General features: G+C 37.4%; 3 protein-coding genes across 5 annotated transcripts; 1 reads left to right on the top strand and 2 right to left on the bottom strand.

Annotated features, from left to right (window-relative positions):
- Nucleotides 1–204: 204 nt before the first annotated feature.
- On the bottom strand, nucleotides 205–851 carry LOC140016194 (serpin-ZX-like). Its single transcript, XM_072069645.1, has 2 exons — nucleotides 477–851; nucleotides 205–291 (listed from the first exon to the last, which is right to left on the bottom strand). The coding sequence occupies exons 1-2, from the start codon at nucleotides 849–851 to the stop codon at nucleotides 205–207; spliced, it is 462 nt and encodes a 153-aa protein (XP_071925746.1).
- Nucleotides 852–1,373: 522 nt separating this feature from the next.
- On the bottom strand, nucleotides 1,374–3,672 carry LOC113713781 (serpin-Z10-like). Its single transcript, XM_027237569.2, has 2 exons — nucleotides 3,180–3,672; nucleotides 1,374–2,376 (listed from the first exon to the last, which is right to left on the bottom strand). Exons 1-2 carry the CDS (start codon nucleotides 3,579–3,581, stop codon nucleotides 1,588–1,590), a joined length of 1,191 nt encoding a protein of 396 aa, XP_027093370.1. The 5' UTR covers nucleotides 3,582–3,672; the 3' UTR covers nucleotides 1,374–1,587.
- Nucleotides 3,673–6,819: 3,147 nt separating this feature from the next.
- LOC113713733 (CST complex subunit CTC1) lies at nucleotides 6,820–14,925 on the top strand. 3 transcript variants are annotated; one of them, XM_072068261.1, is made up of 17 exons: nucleotides 6,820–7,936; nucleotides 8,137–8,255; nucleotides 8,343–8,417; nucleotides 8,496–8,574; nucleotides 8,702–8,764; nucleotides 8,851–8,928; nucleotides 9,053–9,253; nucleotides 10,277–10,381; nucleotides 10,508–10,783; nucleotides 10,869–11,336; nucleotides 11,432–12,076; nucleotides 12,171–12,262; nucleotides 13,017–13,224; nucleotides 13,363–13,477; nucleotides 14,068–14,264; nucleotides 14,335–14,402; nucleotides 14,492–14,632. In XM_072068261.1, exons 1-16 carry the CDS (start codon nucleotides 6,845–6,847, stop codon nucleotides 14,377–14,379), a joined length of 3,858 nt encoding a protein of 1,285 aa, XP_071924362.1. In that variant the 5' UTR covers nucleotides 6,820–6,844; the 3' UTR covers nucleotides 14,380–14,402; nucleotides 14,492–14,632. The 3 variants fall into 3 exon arrangements, with proteins under 3 accessions (XP_071924362.1, XP_071924361.1, XP_027093322.1); XM_072068260.1 differs by having other exon boundaries at nucleotides 11,067–11,336; nucleotides 14,068–14,402; nucleotides 14,492–14,925; XM_027237521.2 differs by having other exon boundaries at nucleotides 14,068–14,402; nucleotides 14,492–14,925.
- The last annotated feature ends 94 nt before the right edge of the window (nucleotides 14,926–15,019 follow it).

Here is a 15,019-nt window from a genome sequence, read left to right as displayed (position 1 = left end):
GGCATTACCAGTTTGCTGTGTTTTATATTGAAAATAAGAGATGATTTGAAATTTTTATGAGGTAACTGCACCCCATATGGATTCTTAAAGCATGTGGATTTCACTGGCTGCAATCACAGCTTAACTGATAAAGGCCCTTTATCATCTGCAAGGTTGAACGATTCCTTTGAGATAGACTGTTGGTATTTTTGTGCTTAATCGTTCTTAGACTAGAGTGGCATATGAGGAAGCTGAGGTTATACCATCGGCGGAACAGAAAATGGTTAACAGCAGAAACACATTCACCAGCGACTGGATTTAAAAACAAGACAATGTCATCATTATCATGCCAAGTTCAACTCGAAGCTGGAAACCCTACCCCCCAAAACTAATATTCTTGTCGAGAGAGTTGACAGGATCAGTCCTGAAGTAGAGGATTCAATACAGCTCCATAAAGCCAAGTGAATTCCTGAACAAAAGAAAAATAATCAACATACCTGGTTAACAAAGTCCACGTTCTTGGCTTGGGCTTTATAAACTCTCTCAACGAGTCTTTGATACGATGGTTTTAGAGGGTATTGTTTGTCTGCCCACAGTCCATTCGCCAGACAGATAACAGGACCACCACCATGATTGCCATTGGTGGTGTTGTGATCATCAGTTGATGATGATGCAATGCTCGTCAAGTTTTTTAACTTTGAATTGACATGATCAAGGTTGTTGCATTCAAGAAACTTGGACGTCTGGTACAAGGTCAATCCAGTCGATCCTGCAGCAATCATGCTGAGTACAGCATTGAATGATAGCGGGGATAGCACCATATTCTTCCTGCAACCATCTTCGATCTCGTTGATCAGAAGATGGCCCGTCATCTTGGCACAAAAATCCATTGTTATTATTTTTTTCAATTGACTCACAGTTTCCGAATCCACGAATGGAATCAACTTACAACTTCGGCTTTGGACTTGGAACTTGCTTCACCTGTTCAACCGATGTATTACTGAAAAGAAACAAGACTAAACAATATAGAAACTAGTACTACTAATTAGCAAATAACATGTACTACTAAAAGACTTGATTTAATTTCCACACTGGGGGACGGGGGGGTTTTGAATGTTGCATCTAACTTGTGTGATGGAAACCTGACTATTTTGGCATTGGTCAAGTCAAAATTATGACTTTGTTACATAGACATGAAGGTAAGGAAGAGGAAACATGGCGGACAAAAAATAAAAATTGAATAATTTAGAGCACCAGAACAGAAGTGGTCAGGTAAACGTTTTTTTTTCTTCTTCTTCTTTTTGGGGGATTGGAAAAACTGAAAAGTAAACACTGTTGTCTGCAGGGGTTACTAGATGATTCTACTGATACAAAACCCAATTTTATGTGGGGCGAAGAAAATTGATCCTTTATTTCCATTTTGGATTCGAGGAACTCAATCTTAAGTTTATGGGGGTTGCAAGAGCCAATCTAGAAATCAGTTCATAGATCAAAGATAATTTCTACCTACTTCAAAAAGTAAAAGGTCCTACAAATAAAAATTGAATTATGCTAAAAAAGAAAAAAAAAAACCTACTATGCTAAATCCTCTTCCACCGAAAGAACTGATCACTTCAGTAAAGGATTCAGTACAGCTCCAGTGAACAGCACTGACCTAGACTCCTCTTCCCTTATCATGAACATGAAAGGATGGTCAGCCACAAATCTTGTGGGTTCATAATATCTTGAACAACCGCATGCCATATCAAAAATGCTGACGGCTGCAGCCTCTGTGCCAACCTCATCTACCTCTATAAAAGCTTTCTGAACTATTTCAGAGACGAAGAACGGTTCATTCTTGGTGTCTACCAACCCGGTAAGCTCTCTGCAATCCTCCATGAATGGTAAACAAAGTCCCATATCTTTTATGGTTTGTGGCCCTTCAGCAGTGCGGTATGCAAATTTGAACTTTGGAATCCTGAAGATGTCATATGTCCTGTGGATGAGCTGAAAATGTTGGCTAAAAAATCCAGGATCAGAAGTAGCCGTTTCCAGTAGTTTTTGCAAACCGTCTATCTCGTTGGGAAGAAAAATGAAGAAGGAGAATGCTTTTCTATCCTGCTTTCCTCTTTGATATGGGATTTTAACAACCTCAAAGCCATCGTATGATCCCTGAGTATATGTATTGCAACCAGTCATGAAGGGTGCTGAAATTCTATCTCCATTTAAAAGGTAAAAGTCTAAGTTCTTGGTAGACTTTGCATTAAATTTCTCCTCCCAACAACCTTTGAAGTACAGCGCATTTCCCAGAATGAGTTTGGTATCTGGAGTGACATTGCAAGGCTGGAGAACGTCTGTCACGAGCCCTTTTGTTGCTGACTTAGCCCATTCATTAGCTTCTTCAACAACTCTGTCGACCTATTAAAAAATAAAATAAAATTAACTGCAGCATTCAACAAGATCAGTGGAATCATCAATATTACCTATATATGCTGTTTGCATGTCTGTAAATATATATTATCAAACGAACTTCCAATGAACTCTGACATTCCCTCTCAAAATAACAATGACAAGTGTGGTAATTTCATGATATAACTAGCATTTACCCATTCAGGAACTTTAATAAACTCTCTTTCCTGGGGATCACTCGATGAACTTAATTTATAAGTTGTGAAAAGACGGTCAATTTACCTAATGGAAAGATGGGGTTCCTTAATTTTCATTTTTGTGTCGTGGTTTCATCTTTGTACTTCACGCTTCAAAATCTCCCATTGGCAACCATTATATGTGTGAAGTTGTTTATTCAACAATTTTAACATGTTTATCTACGAATCACATAAACAATTTTAATGCCATTGGAGAAACTCAACATAATATTTAAGAAACCAAGAAATAAGAAGGAATAAGCCCGGCAAAGCAAGAAAGAAACTTTTTGGCTGCTATTAACTCTCGCAGCAAACATGAGGTTTTCTTCCCTTCAAGTAGACAAACAAACACAAAAGTGAAAAATTTTCTAAGTCTGACACCGAGACACAGTAAACTTTACATCCTACAATCAACATAATCTGGCAGACAACAATTCCAATCCTAACGCTACTACTAATCATTGACTTTGGTTTAATAAGTCCAACAATCATAATCATGTAAAAATTCATAGCATGCACTACTAGTGATTAATTGAATACGATACATGTACTAAAGAGATGAGATAGAACAGGTACCTCATTCCTTAAATCCACTGTTTTGGCTTGAACTTTATAGACGCTTTCAACAAGTTCCTGGTAGGAAGCCTTGAGAGGATACTGTTTATCCACCCAAAGTCCATTCACGAGACATATAACGGGACCTCCGTTGCTGTGTTTCGCGTCATCTGTTGGTGATGCAATACTCATCAATTCCAAAAATTTTGAATTGATATCGTCATAACTTTTGCAACCTAGAAACTTGGTCATCTGGCTAAAGGTTAGGCCAGTTGATCCTGCAGCAATCATGTTTAGAATGGCACTGAACGACAGGGGAGATACCACCAGATTCTCCTTGAAACCCTTATCAAAGCCCTTCTCGATCTCCTGCTTGATCTTGTTGAGAAGGTGAAGTCCACTCATCTGTGTACAGAAATCCATCTTATTGCCTTATGTTCTTATTGGAAAAGCAGTTTCAGTAGGATGAGAAATACGGCAAATCTTAGTGCTTTGTATAGGGTTTTAAAGAGGCTGATGGCGGTAAAAGATTTCCTATTACCGGGAAAGCAAGTAATGTCCTTATAAAGACTTTGTCTCCTATTTTTGTACGAGTGATGCAAAAACAGGAAATTGTTATATTATAAGGAATTCATCCAATTGGCCCGTGGAAAAAAAAGTAAAATTAATCATGAAAAGGTATAAATAAAAGAAATGATAACAAAGTATAGCATTCGCATGGTAAGGAAATTGTTATACCGTTAGAGCAAGTTATTTCCTAATTAACACTTATTACTCTCCCATTTTCGTGTGAGTAATTCAAAAACAAGAAATTGTTATTGTTATATTATAAGGGGGTCATCTAATCATGCTTATGAAAAAGTAATCAAAGTTAATCAAGGAAAGCGTATAAAAACAAAAGACAATTGTTAAATTAAAAAATGGTAATAAAGTTTAAACATTCACATGACTAAAACATGCTTGGCACCCTGTTAGCAAAACCAAGATAAAACACATAGAACACTCAAGTGCCAGCACCAATTATACAAAATTTAAATTTGAAATTCAACTTTTGCACACATGTCATGAATCAAACGGTGATAGTGTATACATGTCAGTGTATATAAGATTTACTCTTATTTAAATGTAATGGAATTGTAGAAGCAATTTACATATCTGCAATACTTTTATATAGAGGTAATTGAGTATTAAAGTTAAAAATATAAAAGGGTTCCACCTAATGTAAAGAATTGTAGAAACACTTTCCATACCTGCAATAACTTTGTAAAGGTAATTAAGGTAAAAATTGCCTATAGTTGATGAGCTTTCATTAAAAGAAAAAATTAGGGTTTTTATTGTGCACTTGTTATTGCTATATTCATTGTTTGATACTCACATTCATTAACCTAACTACCCGGTTCAAGACACTTTCCTTGTCTGATTTCAACATTTTTTTTTCAAATTAACACTCAGACTAATATTCACACGTGGAGTTTTTTTTTTTTTTTTTTTGTAATACCTATATTATCCTACTTTAGACTAGATTAGTACATCTGCACACTCAATTGAATTTTTCTTAACAGCAAAGTTTTTCACTGTCCATACAAATGCCCTGCTATACCATTACTAATGTTCTCTTCTGCTTCGAAAAGCACTTTTTTTTTTTTTTTTTTTTTTTTTTTTTTTTTTTTTTTTTTTAAAACACCAGCTTGATTGTTACGAGTGCTGGAAAAACTGTCTACAATATTTGAACGTAATCAATTTTTCTGGAAAAAGTTGTATGCGAATCCAACACTTCAAACTATGCTGAAGAAAATTAGGCCGTAATTAAGCCTTTGAAATTCTTTTGGCTTATATATGTCCAATATATTCTGAGAATTTGTATGCCTGACAAAAAATGCAAGTTGCATCAACAAAACCACATAGACTTGGGTTCCATAGGTGCCTTTTGTGCATATTCGTGTTTGCATATGTTTTGTCTGTGCACAAGTAGAAATAAGAAGGAACTTGAAACAAGCTGTTGGAAGACAGATCTTAATCAAAATGGCCCTTCTTTTGCAAAGATAAAACAAACCTTCTAATTGATTCGCTTGTCCAGTACCGCAAGTACCACCCTCACCTTGATCACCCTCAATTATTATTATTACACCATCTATCAGTAATTGACGGAGATCATTCATTCCTGCAGGAGAGGATTCAACACGGTTCCACTAAACAGCACCGACCCACCCAGATTTCTCTTCCCTAATTACCATGAAGAGAAAAGGATGGTCAGCCACAAATTCATATGCTGGAGGAGGCTCATTATAATTCAAACAAAAACCCATGTCTTCTTCTGTTTCATAGCTAGGTAACAGCAGCAGCCTTCCTTCCCCCTTCATCTCCCTCTATAACTGCTTTCTGGATTATTTTCGAAACAAAGAAAGGACTACCGGCCCTGGTGTCTATCATCTCTGTCAGCTCCCCCATATTGGACAGGGTTTCGGGCGCTCTAGCGGTATCATATGTGAATTGCAACCTTGGAATCCAGAAGACATCGTAAGTCCAGCTCTCTAGCTTAAAATGCTGCCTGAAGAATTAATCCAGGCTGGGCGGAGGCCTTGTGTAATAGTTTCGGCAATCCATCTCTCTCTCTTTGGGGAGAAAGATAAACATGGACAATATATTGCCATCTTTTCCCTTCTTGTACGGGATTTTGACCAGTTCAAAACTGTCATAGGATTGATGGCTATAATCCCATAGGAAGCAGAGAGCATTGGCTTCTTTTACCACTTTATCACTCTTCAACAACAAAACCAGTGAGCAAATGATTACAAAATCTCACCATGCACATGTAAACAGATATAAGCCAAATGATCCTCTATTTGGGATGTCCCTGACATATAATGGTTGGATATTAGTTAGATGATTATGAGATTTCTGTTCAACTATCAAGTACTCCAATATTTTCCTTGGCATTTGGAATTTGTGTTGACAAATTTCCCTCTAGCAATCCCGACCTCCCAAAAAAAAAAAAAAAAAAAAGAACAGACCCGCACTAAGTTCTAAAGAGTCATTATATGCAAAACATGATGGAGTGTAATTGGATAGCAAAATTTTTTTTCAAATATTATTTTACGTGCATCACAAATGTAATTCTTAATTAACTTTTTATCTTCCTAACAAATTTATTTATTTTGTATACATCATTACATCACAAAAAGTATTACAATAATTATGAAAAATAATATATTTCAAAGAGCCTTAGTATTTATCAGTTCCAACCTCAAATGTGTTTTTCTTTGTCATCTTGTCGTATTCTATACTAGATCATTTTGCACTCTGGAATTAATGCAACAAACTTGGTAAATTTAAAACACTTTGGTCGATTCTTTTGTTTTTTTTTTTTTTTTGTTATCAGAGTAGGCCTAAGCCCGTTACTACATGAAGATATACCTACAAAGTCTTATATTGGATCACATGTGCGAAGCCTTCAGACAGATGTATTGATCCAAAAGTTACGGGAAATAAAAATATGCCGAACAAGAATCAAGCAAGTCATTAGAGAGGCCAGTCCAATACATTTTTACTGGGCTTGGGCCTCTGGATTGAAACTTCCAGCTGCCACAAAGCTTTCGAAAGACGCCTCCTTCCCGCTCATAATATGCCGGGAAAAATGAACCCAAAAAAAAAAAAAAAAATACACACACACACACACACACTTCTGGATGGAAGGCAAAACTGCCAATATCCTCAAAATATCCGATCTCATCAGCTGCGCTCGGCCGCTCACCGGCGTTTCCTCGCTCACTCCGGGCGGTAATGTTCCTTCTTCAGCGCCCCAACCGCAAGATGAGCCTCCCATGCACTTTAATAAACCCACCTCGCAAAACCCTACAATTAAACTCCTTAAACCCTTGAATCACCCAGCAATTCTCATCGGAGCTGTATCCCTGCCGTTACACTCCAACAAGAATAATGATGATGTTTCCACAATTGAATGTAGCTGCTTACAGTTCACCGATGGCTCTGTCACAATTTGTTGCGACGTCCTTGATTTTCAGCCGCAAATGATAGGTCCAAAGATCCGCATTTGCGCCTGGAATTTTATTCCTTTGAAAGTTGGGTGTAGGTTAAGTGGGTTTTTGGAGATTATTAGATGGGAGTTCGTAGAATATTCTTCGAATTTGACTGAATTTTCATTAGGTTTGGGTACATTTGATTGTAAGGATGATTCAAAGGTTAAATATTCGCTATTTGGTGTACTGGAATCCACAAGTCCTGTAACCGTAGTTCCATGTTCGACAGGTGGTAGTAGTTCTAGATGTGATTCGAGAAATATTTGCGGGTTTCTTGTAAAAGTCTTGGTTTGTGAGTGCAAATTTTGTAGGTCTAGGAAAACCTTATTGGCATTGAGAGATTTAAGTGATGAGAGCTGTAAAAATCATTGCTTTTTGAAATGTTTGATAGTCTACTTCTGTGGGTCTGCTTCATCTTGGCACCCGGTGATGGTGAGATTAATAGGGAATCTTATTTCACTCTCTGGATTGAAGAAGAAGTTGGTTTATATTGGAAAGGATGATTCCGAACTGATGTATGTAACCACCGATAAAGCTCTGTTGCGGCTTCCTGTGATGGCAAAGAAATATATTTTAAAAGAAAAGGCTCAGGTGAGAGGGTTTGGTGAGGTTGGCAGCTATGCTGGAACTGTTACAGGGGTTTACATGCAGGGCATGGTTGTGGAGTTGGACCAAGGAGTGCTTCTTTTGTTAACAGACCACCAGCTGATGGTTCCACATAGTTTGAGAGTTGGTGCCATTGTAAGTGTACTACCATTTTAGCCTTATCAATTTATTCTGCTTTTTCTAGATGTAGACCTGCCTGGAAATGCTAGAAGATCCTGAGGATTTGATCCAACACCTATGCTCATGTCTTTTACTTAGTTGAAGTCCTTCTGTTGATAAGTGTATCACTCTGCATAGAAGAATGCGTTGATTCCTAACTTGTATACCTTTGACAGGTATCTGTGAAAAATGTTCATTTTGTGAGCACAAAGTATTCCTGGACAAAGATACTTCTGCTTGGTACCTGCTTCATCACATGCATTTGTGTTGAATCATTTTCTCCAATGGAAACAGGGTTAGCGACACAACTTAAAAAAGGCACTCATAATACTGAACCAATAACGATACCATATTCACCTTTACGATTATTTCCATCTTGCAGTTGCCACAGAAGCTCGCATTCTCAAAACTCTCTCCGGAAATTTGTCGACTCAATGGTGTTTCCAGCAAGACTATGGTAGAAATAGCTTTACTGTAATTTCTTCATTTGCCCATGGATGTGTTTGCCTAAAACGTCTTTGCTCTTTTGCTTCAGGGTACTACTGACTGTCACATGTTTCCGGAAAAAGTTCGCCGGGATTTTGTCCGAGAAGGAAATATTAGGATCGAAACATGTAAATACTGGGTTGAAATTTCATGGTTTTTGATTGCTTTACATCTAAATACTGCCGGAAAGGCTACTTTCTGTTCTTATGCATGTCATTGAGAAAGCTGACATGAGCAGTTATAAGGTGTTGCCAGGAGGTAGGACTAGCTCAAACGTATACCAATTCGCATCTACCTGCATCTGCCTACCAAATGCGGGTAAGATTTCTGCATGTCTTTGTTAGAACATAGATTGTCAATGGTTTTACATGTTTTCACCTCCAATCACTAGTTTCTGTTAGCAGCACGGAGTGTTCTTGGAGTACTGCAGGCATGGTTCGTGTGCTTACCATAAGGAAGAGGATTATAGTCATCTCAAATTAGTAAGTCTAAACTTATTATAGTTCGTTGCTTCTATGTTTCGCTTCTCTTATGTAGTTTTATAGCTTATCATATTTTCATATCCGAGCAAAACGAAACTGACTTTTGGTTTTATACCAATTGCAGGTGGTACCCATTTCTTGTTTATGGAGAGATTTTGAGAACAGATGGATCAAAATGTTGTTGGACTCAGAAGATGAATTTGATATTATCGATAGCAGGAGGGAGAAATACTATCTATCCTGCTGTGGAAAATATTATGCAAACTTAACAAGGAAAACTTTTCGAAGTCAAGATACTGGTGTAATTTTACTTGGAAATCTAAAGGTCCATTACAACTATTATTTCCTTTTCCTTCTCTGATAACCCCATTATTTGGGTTTAGCTTTAGATAATACAATTATAATTGACGTTAGGGACTTGTTCTTGATCCTAAAGCTTTTAGAAGCAAATAAATTGGAAGCACCTCTAACTTTGATTTGTAGTCTGCGTAATAAAGAATAGTGCATATGGGATGATTCTCTTAGCACAGAACATGAGACCTGCTCCCAGGCACTAAGAGGTGAAAAGATCAAACATAAATAGCATATTCTGTATCTGCTCTACCATGTGTTTCTGTCCCATGAAAAGGACAATCTTACCATGTGGTCTTTTTCAAACTGGAGGTTATTTTTCTTTCATCATCAACCTATCCTTCACCTTTTTCTATAAGTATGCTCTGTTTTCTGAGTTATGTTGGTTCTCATTAAGTCTCACACAAAAGTCAAGGGACAACTTTGCAAATTTTACTTTTCCTAACTAATTCAAGTATATAAAACGTCAACCCCATCAAGGTGAACTGCAAACTTGCCCAGTAATGTCCAACTTTTTGGGATAGGAGGAAAGATAAGTTATAAAATTAGAAAGCTCTGATTCTTATACCCATACATTCTTGAATATTGCAAGATGTTAGTTGTTCATTGTATCTTGTGGCGAAGTTCTTGTCACTTTGATGCTTTGCCTGCTAGATTACTAGCTTTAGGCGTTAACTTCAAAAAAAATATTACTACTTCCTTTCTGTTGCACACGCATTTTCAAGTTTATTTCTTAAGGTCCTTTCTTCCTGTCCCTTTATAAACAATTATCATCTACTGTGAGGTGGAATGCACCCCCATTTTTCTGAACTAGTTGTAGTATTGCAATTCAAATATAATTGAGTAAAGCGTTACCTGGCGCTGATCATAATTTTTTTGAGATAAGTTTTTATTGCGTCAATTGAAATTAATATCTGAGAATACATTGTTTGTATTGCATCTGATTGAAGATTCAGAACTCTTCTGTTGTACTTATGGTGAAATGAAGTTTATACAGGTTTCACCATCATCTGGGGGGTTGCAGCTTGTTGATGCTACTGGAAGCATTGATGTTGTTATACCTGACATTCCATCAAACTGGGATTTGAAAAGAGTTTATGAGGTGATGATGTCTCCAAAATCTTCTTTGGCTTCCTTTTTAGACTTTCGATTCTCTTAAAGGTACTACTAAACTGTTTAAAGAATTTTATCAGCATTGGTGTTATTTGTGACATACCATTCTTTTCAGGTGCAAGACTTCACGATAGTAATGCAAGGGATACCTGATTATCTGGATTGTTCAAAATTGCTTGCAAGTGAACCATTGACATGTAGGAATATCTTTGAGAATGCTCCACTAGTGAGAGAGACAAAAATATCACTTTTCCTTTACTATCATTTTGGAGGAAAAACATCAAGTCATTCATCTTTTTCTAGCAAGAAGTCTAAAGAAAGCCTTCAGGAGTTTGAGGGTGGAAATTTTCACCTACTTCTGTTAAAGCACAAATTTCCATTGCTTCATAAGGTATCTGCTGTGATTTAGGCTACAAGTTAACCTTCTAATGCCATTGATTCTGTTTTGTGGACCCCTGAATTCATAAAGTTCTTAGCGTCTAGGAGATCAATTCATTTCAAACAAATCAAGTGCTTTTGCTGAGGTTGCAATTTTGCCCTGGGATTTGGTTTTGCCTGAGAAGAATGATGTTGCACATTTGGGTGTGGTTCCCTTGGATGAATTAAAAAATGTAAAGAAGTATGAGACATATGGACATCTTAAGAGATGTAAAACTGATGCAGTCTCAATTCAGGCCCAGGAATCTGGATTATCAGAGGCTGCAAACTTGACCTGCGGCTGCTTGAATGATTCATATTGCACTGACTTCGGTACCGAGAGAAAACACTGTGATGCCAGTTGTCCACTTAAATTTCCTTGTCTGATCTCTAGTAGAAGTATTAAGTGTCCTTACCAAGGTCTTGTGCATTGCACAGACAAAAAGGAAGTGACAAGTTCCGGGTGCAATCCAGATGGAAGAAGGGTTTTCCTGGAGTTTGATTCTGAAAGTTTGAACATGTATCAGGTTTGTTGCTCTTTTCCTTCTTACCTGGTTATTTGCAATAAGGATGATGAAATCTCTTTTAATAATCATCACATCTATTGTTTGGCAATCTGCAGAGACTGCGAATTGGTGCTTTCTACATGGTAAAGCACCATCAAAATGATGTGCTCTGTCGTGCAAAGGTTGATGATAAAGCACTTGGTGGTGTAATACTTGTTAGTTCTGAAACATGTCTCTGGCGCCTATCATTCTCTTCTGATGTGGTTGCCAAGAATTCAGATCCGTCACCTATAGTTCAACAGAGTGATTCATGTGTCAGCAATGATGAAATTACGCCTGATACTACTCAGAAATTTCAAATTGCACCCCTTAAGTTTGATGGTGTTAGTCCTGAATCCTATTCAGACATCAATTTATGCATGCCTGCAGATGTCATTAGTTACTTTAAGATTGATGCCAACAATTCTAAAACTAGTCTGATGAAGTCGCCAGCTTCACTTAAAGAAGAAATTGACATTTATAATGTACACAGGACAGCAATTACTGCCTCTGTGCTTTCTCCTGAAACTGCTCATTCTAATCTTCTTTTGCCTGAAGGAAATCTTCTCACTTTTCGTGGACAAATAGTGGCCATTCATGATTCTAGTTGTACTTCTTTTGTGGAACATTTGTGGAATGAAAGTCCTGTCAATGTTCATCAGCCAATACTTTCTCAAGGAACCAGTATAATTTGTATTCATGCTCTTGTGGACCATCACATGGTATAGTCCAATTTCATGCCAGTATAATTATCTTTTTTCACAATGTTGAATTACTTTTAGTAGCTCATTTCATTCTACATATTTGACTTGGTAGGCCATGATTTTTGGTGCTCTAGATAAGCACGCTTACCCAACAGGGTTGGGAACAGGAGTCCATGCTACTTTTCACCGAATTCTTGTGCTTGGGTATGCTTTGCTGAGTTTATACATGTTATCCATCTGTACCTAATGTTCATTTCCTACATTATATATTACATCATTTACATGCACTTTACGGTTTTAACTGTCAACTGCTCCATAATTTGGAAACTATCATTAATGTTCTAATGTATGTTCTTTGTATTTATATGGTCTAGTTTTTGGTCTTTTGATGTAAGTTCCTATAATATGTGTGTGTGTGTATATATATATATATTATTTTCCCAAAATAGAAAAGACACATTCATCTTACTGTTTTTTTTTCTCCTAGTACTTTTTGATCATCTGCAAAATATGCATTCCAGTTATTTTTTACGACATTTTGGAAATTCATAAATGAAGTGTCATGATCAAATGGTATTTGCAACTTCTGTGGCATGAGAGTTGTTGGAGGATTTATAACCAGCTTTTGTTTAAATTTTTAAAATGGGGAGGGAAGGAGGAAGCGGGAAGTGGGGATGTGGATGGTGAGGATTAAGGCTTATTCTTAAACTGGGTACTAAACTCCTAATCCATGCCCTGTACCAGTTTCCAATAACCTTCTGGATTTTCCAAATTAAAGAAAAAAGAAAAAAAGATTTATTTATTGAAATGCATAGCGAATGACTGCTTGTATGTTGTACAAGAAGCTCCAATGGTGTCACATGACATGCACCATACTTGCAGTTTTTGAGGATTTTTCCCTGTTAATTATGTGGATCACTTTGACAACACCTTTTAATTTGATACATCCTTTTTGCAGCCAACAGAATCATTATATGTTGATTCCTGCATCTTTCATTGAGATTGATTCCGTAAATGTTGTTGACAATGGGTGCAACAATGAGAATGATCCTGTAGCCAACTCCATATTTGCATGCTATGCAACTTCTCCGAGTGTCTTTCCTGCAGCTTTGATCTCTGAAGTAACACATGGCATGGGTATCAAACTGATGCAACTCCATTGCAGGGTAACTGAAGCACAAGCTACTAGAATGTCACACTACATGCTGTTATCTTGCTTGATCATTCCTTGTATCAATTCTACTGGAAATGAGTCTATTTCCTTGATCTTCTGGTTCTCCTTTATGAGATAGCAGTTTTGGCAGGTTGTTGGCGTTCATGTCCTCGTTCTACAGGAGAATAAGAAAGCTAGATATTCAAGCACAAGAGTCCAATCTGGTTCATTGATGGTTGAGATCCCACTTGCTGGTTTTATTCTGGGTATAGAAATTGTCTACACACTCTTATCGGTGTTACTATTAAATTATGATGTTTTTTTAGATGAAACGGATTTCGATTGCTTGATATGTAGATCGATTAAAAACCCTGTAATTGCTTTTTGCTGCTAATTCTTGTGTTCTCTGTTTGATGGAGTTCCGTCCATGTGTGCCACTGCAGGAACAGCAAAGTCATCTTAGTAAAGAAAATGATACTTGATTTTCCGTTAGAAGCGTTTTGCACAGCCTCAATAGATCATCTGTGTCAAATGTTAATGCCTTCGGCCTATCTCTGGTTGCGGTAGTTTTACTACTTGCTTGCGGGTCTCTCATCTTTTGCACCATAATTAAACAGGATTTATTAGTTATTGATAAGAAAAACAAAGAACAAGAGAAGCTATTGTTTACTGCATGTGAACTTTCAGTGTTTCATGCCCTGACACTCATCTTCAGTATCATTCATCATTTATTTTTTCTTTCAACTATTACTCATCTTTTGGTATGGTACCCACATAACTGCTGTTTTTTCCCTCCTCCTTTTGTCCGTGTGTGGGGAGATATCTGCAATTACCCTTTTTCTAAAATCTCATGCAGATGATGGATCATCCTGCTGTTGTTGCTGGGCTAACTATGATAGAGCTGCAAATATGCTTGGACTGCCTACTCAATTTATTTCAACTGAAGCTTGTGCACGAACTTCACAGAGATTGAAGATTCCTGTAAGAAGGAGAACCAATAACTCCAGTTTTGACCATTTGAACAGAATTATCAGGCAGCACAAAAGAGTTGTGGTAAGAAATTGTGGATCTATGTTTGATTCTTCATGTCTGGATCTTACATTTTCTGTGGACGGTGATGAAGTTATCGGCAGCTCTGATGAAAACCTCCTCCGATGCTTGGTTATGAGTGCCTGCTTCAGTAGGTTATGGGTAAGTTGAGAAGTCTACAACACGGGATCCTTCATGTCATTGGCCTAAAGTGTAATGTTTTCTTACAAGCTACTTCTTGTGTCCTACAGACTGTTGTTGGTAGTCTCATGGATTCAACTGCTATAAACCGGCTAGAAAAGCAATTAAGTGGATTGGAGATGACACTGTTTCCACTGCCAAATATATGGGCCAGCGGTGGTGTTTATCGCAGTGATCCTCTTGCTCAATCAAGGATGATCCTACAAGCACTCGTCAAAAATTAGCTGATGTTGGCTATTGGAGTGTACCTCACTGTAAATTACAGTTGGTGAATTTTCTCTGTTGTGTCTTATACAAGCATATACTTTTGCATGCCAGTGCCAGATGTGAAGTGATTGTAGGCTTTGTTAGCTGAGCATTTTAAAGGGCCTGTGCTGTGCAGCAAGGACCTTGTTTTTACTCTTGATGTATTCAAGCGTGAAGAACCAATCAAATGCAACGGCTATTGCTTTGTTTCGAATATTGAGCTTCCCTCGTTCGAATACGGGATGCTCTTTTATACTGTTTTTCTTCCCATTATTCACCATTTTCCTCCCATAGCAGCGAGCTTCATAGACCGTCATTGGTTTGCCTGCCCA

Source organism: Coffea arabica, chromosome 10c (assembly GCF_036785885.1).
Source record: "Coffea arabica cultivar ET-39 chromosome 10c, Coffea Arabica ET-39 HiFi, whole genome shotgun sequence".
Lineage (NCBI taxonomy): Eukaryota > Viridiplantae > Streptophyta > Magnoliopsida > Gentianales > Rubiaceae > Coffea > Coffea arabica.
The sequence above is the reverse complement of the archived record's forward strand: the minus strand, read 5'-3'. Positions and strand labels throughout refer to the sequence as shown.

Coding starts and splice junctions, on each gene's coding strand:
- LOC113713781 (XM_027237569.2), bottom strand. CDS start 3,581: ATGGATTTCTGTACACAGATGAGTGGACTTCACCTTCTCAACAAGATC. Junction 2,377..3,179: donor CAGTGGATTTAAGGAATGAG/GTACCTGTTCTA, acceptor ATTTTTTAATAG/GTCGACAGAGTTGTTGAAGA.
- LOC113713733 (XM_027237521.2), top strand. CDS start 6,845: ATGGAAGGCAAAACTGCCAATATCCTCAAAATATCCGATCTCATCAGC. Junction 8,929..9,052: donor ATTATAGTCATCTCAAATTA/GTAAGTCTAAAC, acceptor TACCAATTGCAG/GTGGTACCCATTTCTTGTTT. Junction 10,382..10,507: donor ATTTGAAAAGAGTTTATGAG/GTGATGATGTCT, acceptor CATTCTTTTCAG/GTGCAAGACTTCACGATAGT.
- LOC140016194 (XM_072069645.1), bottom strand. CDS start 851: ATGACGGGCCATCTTCTGATCAACGAGATCGAAGATGGTTGCAGGAAG. Junction 292..476: donor ACGTGGACTTTGTTAACCAG/GTATGTTGATTA, acceptor TTTTAAATCCAG/TCGCTGGTGAATGTGTTTCT.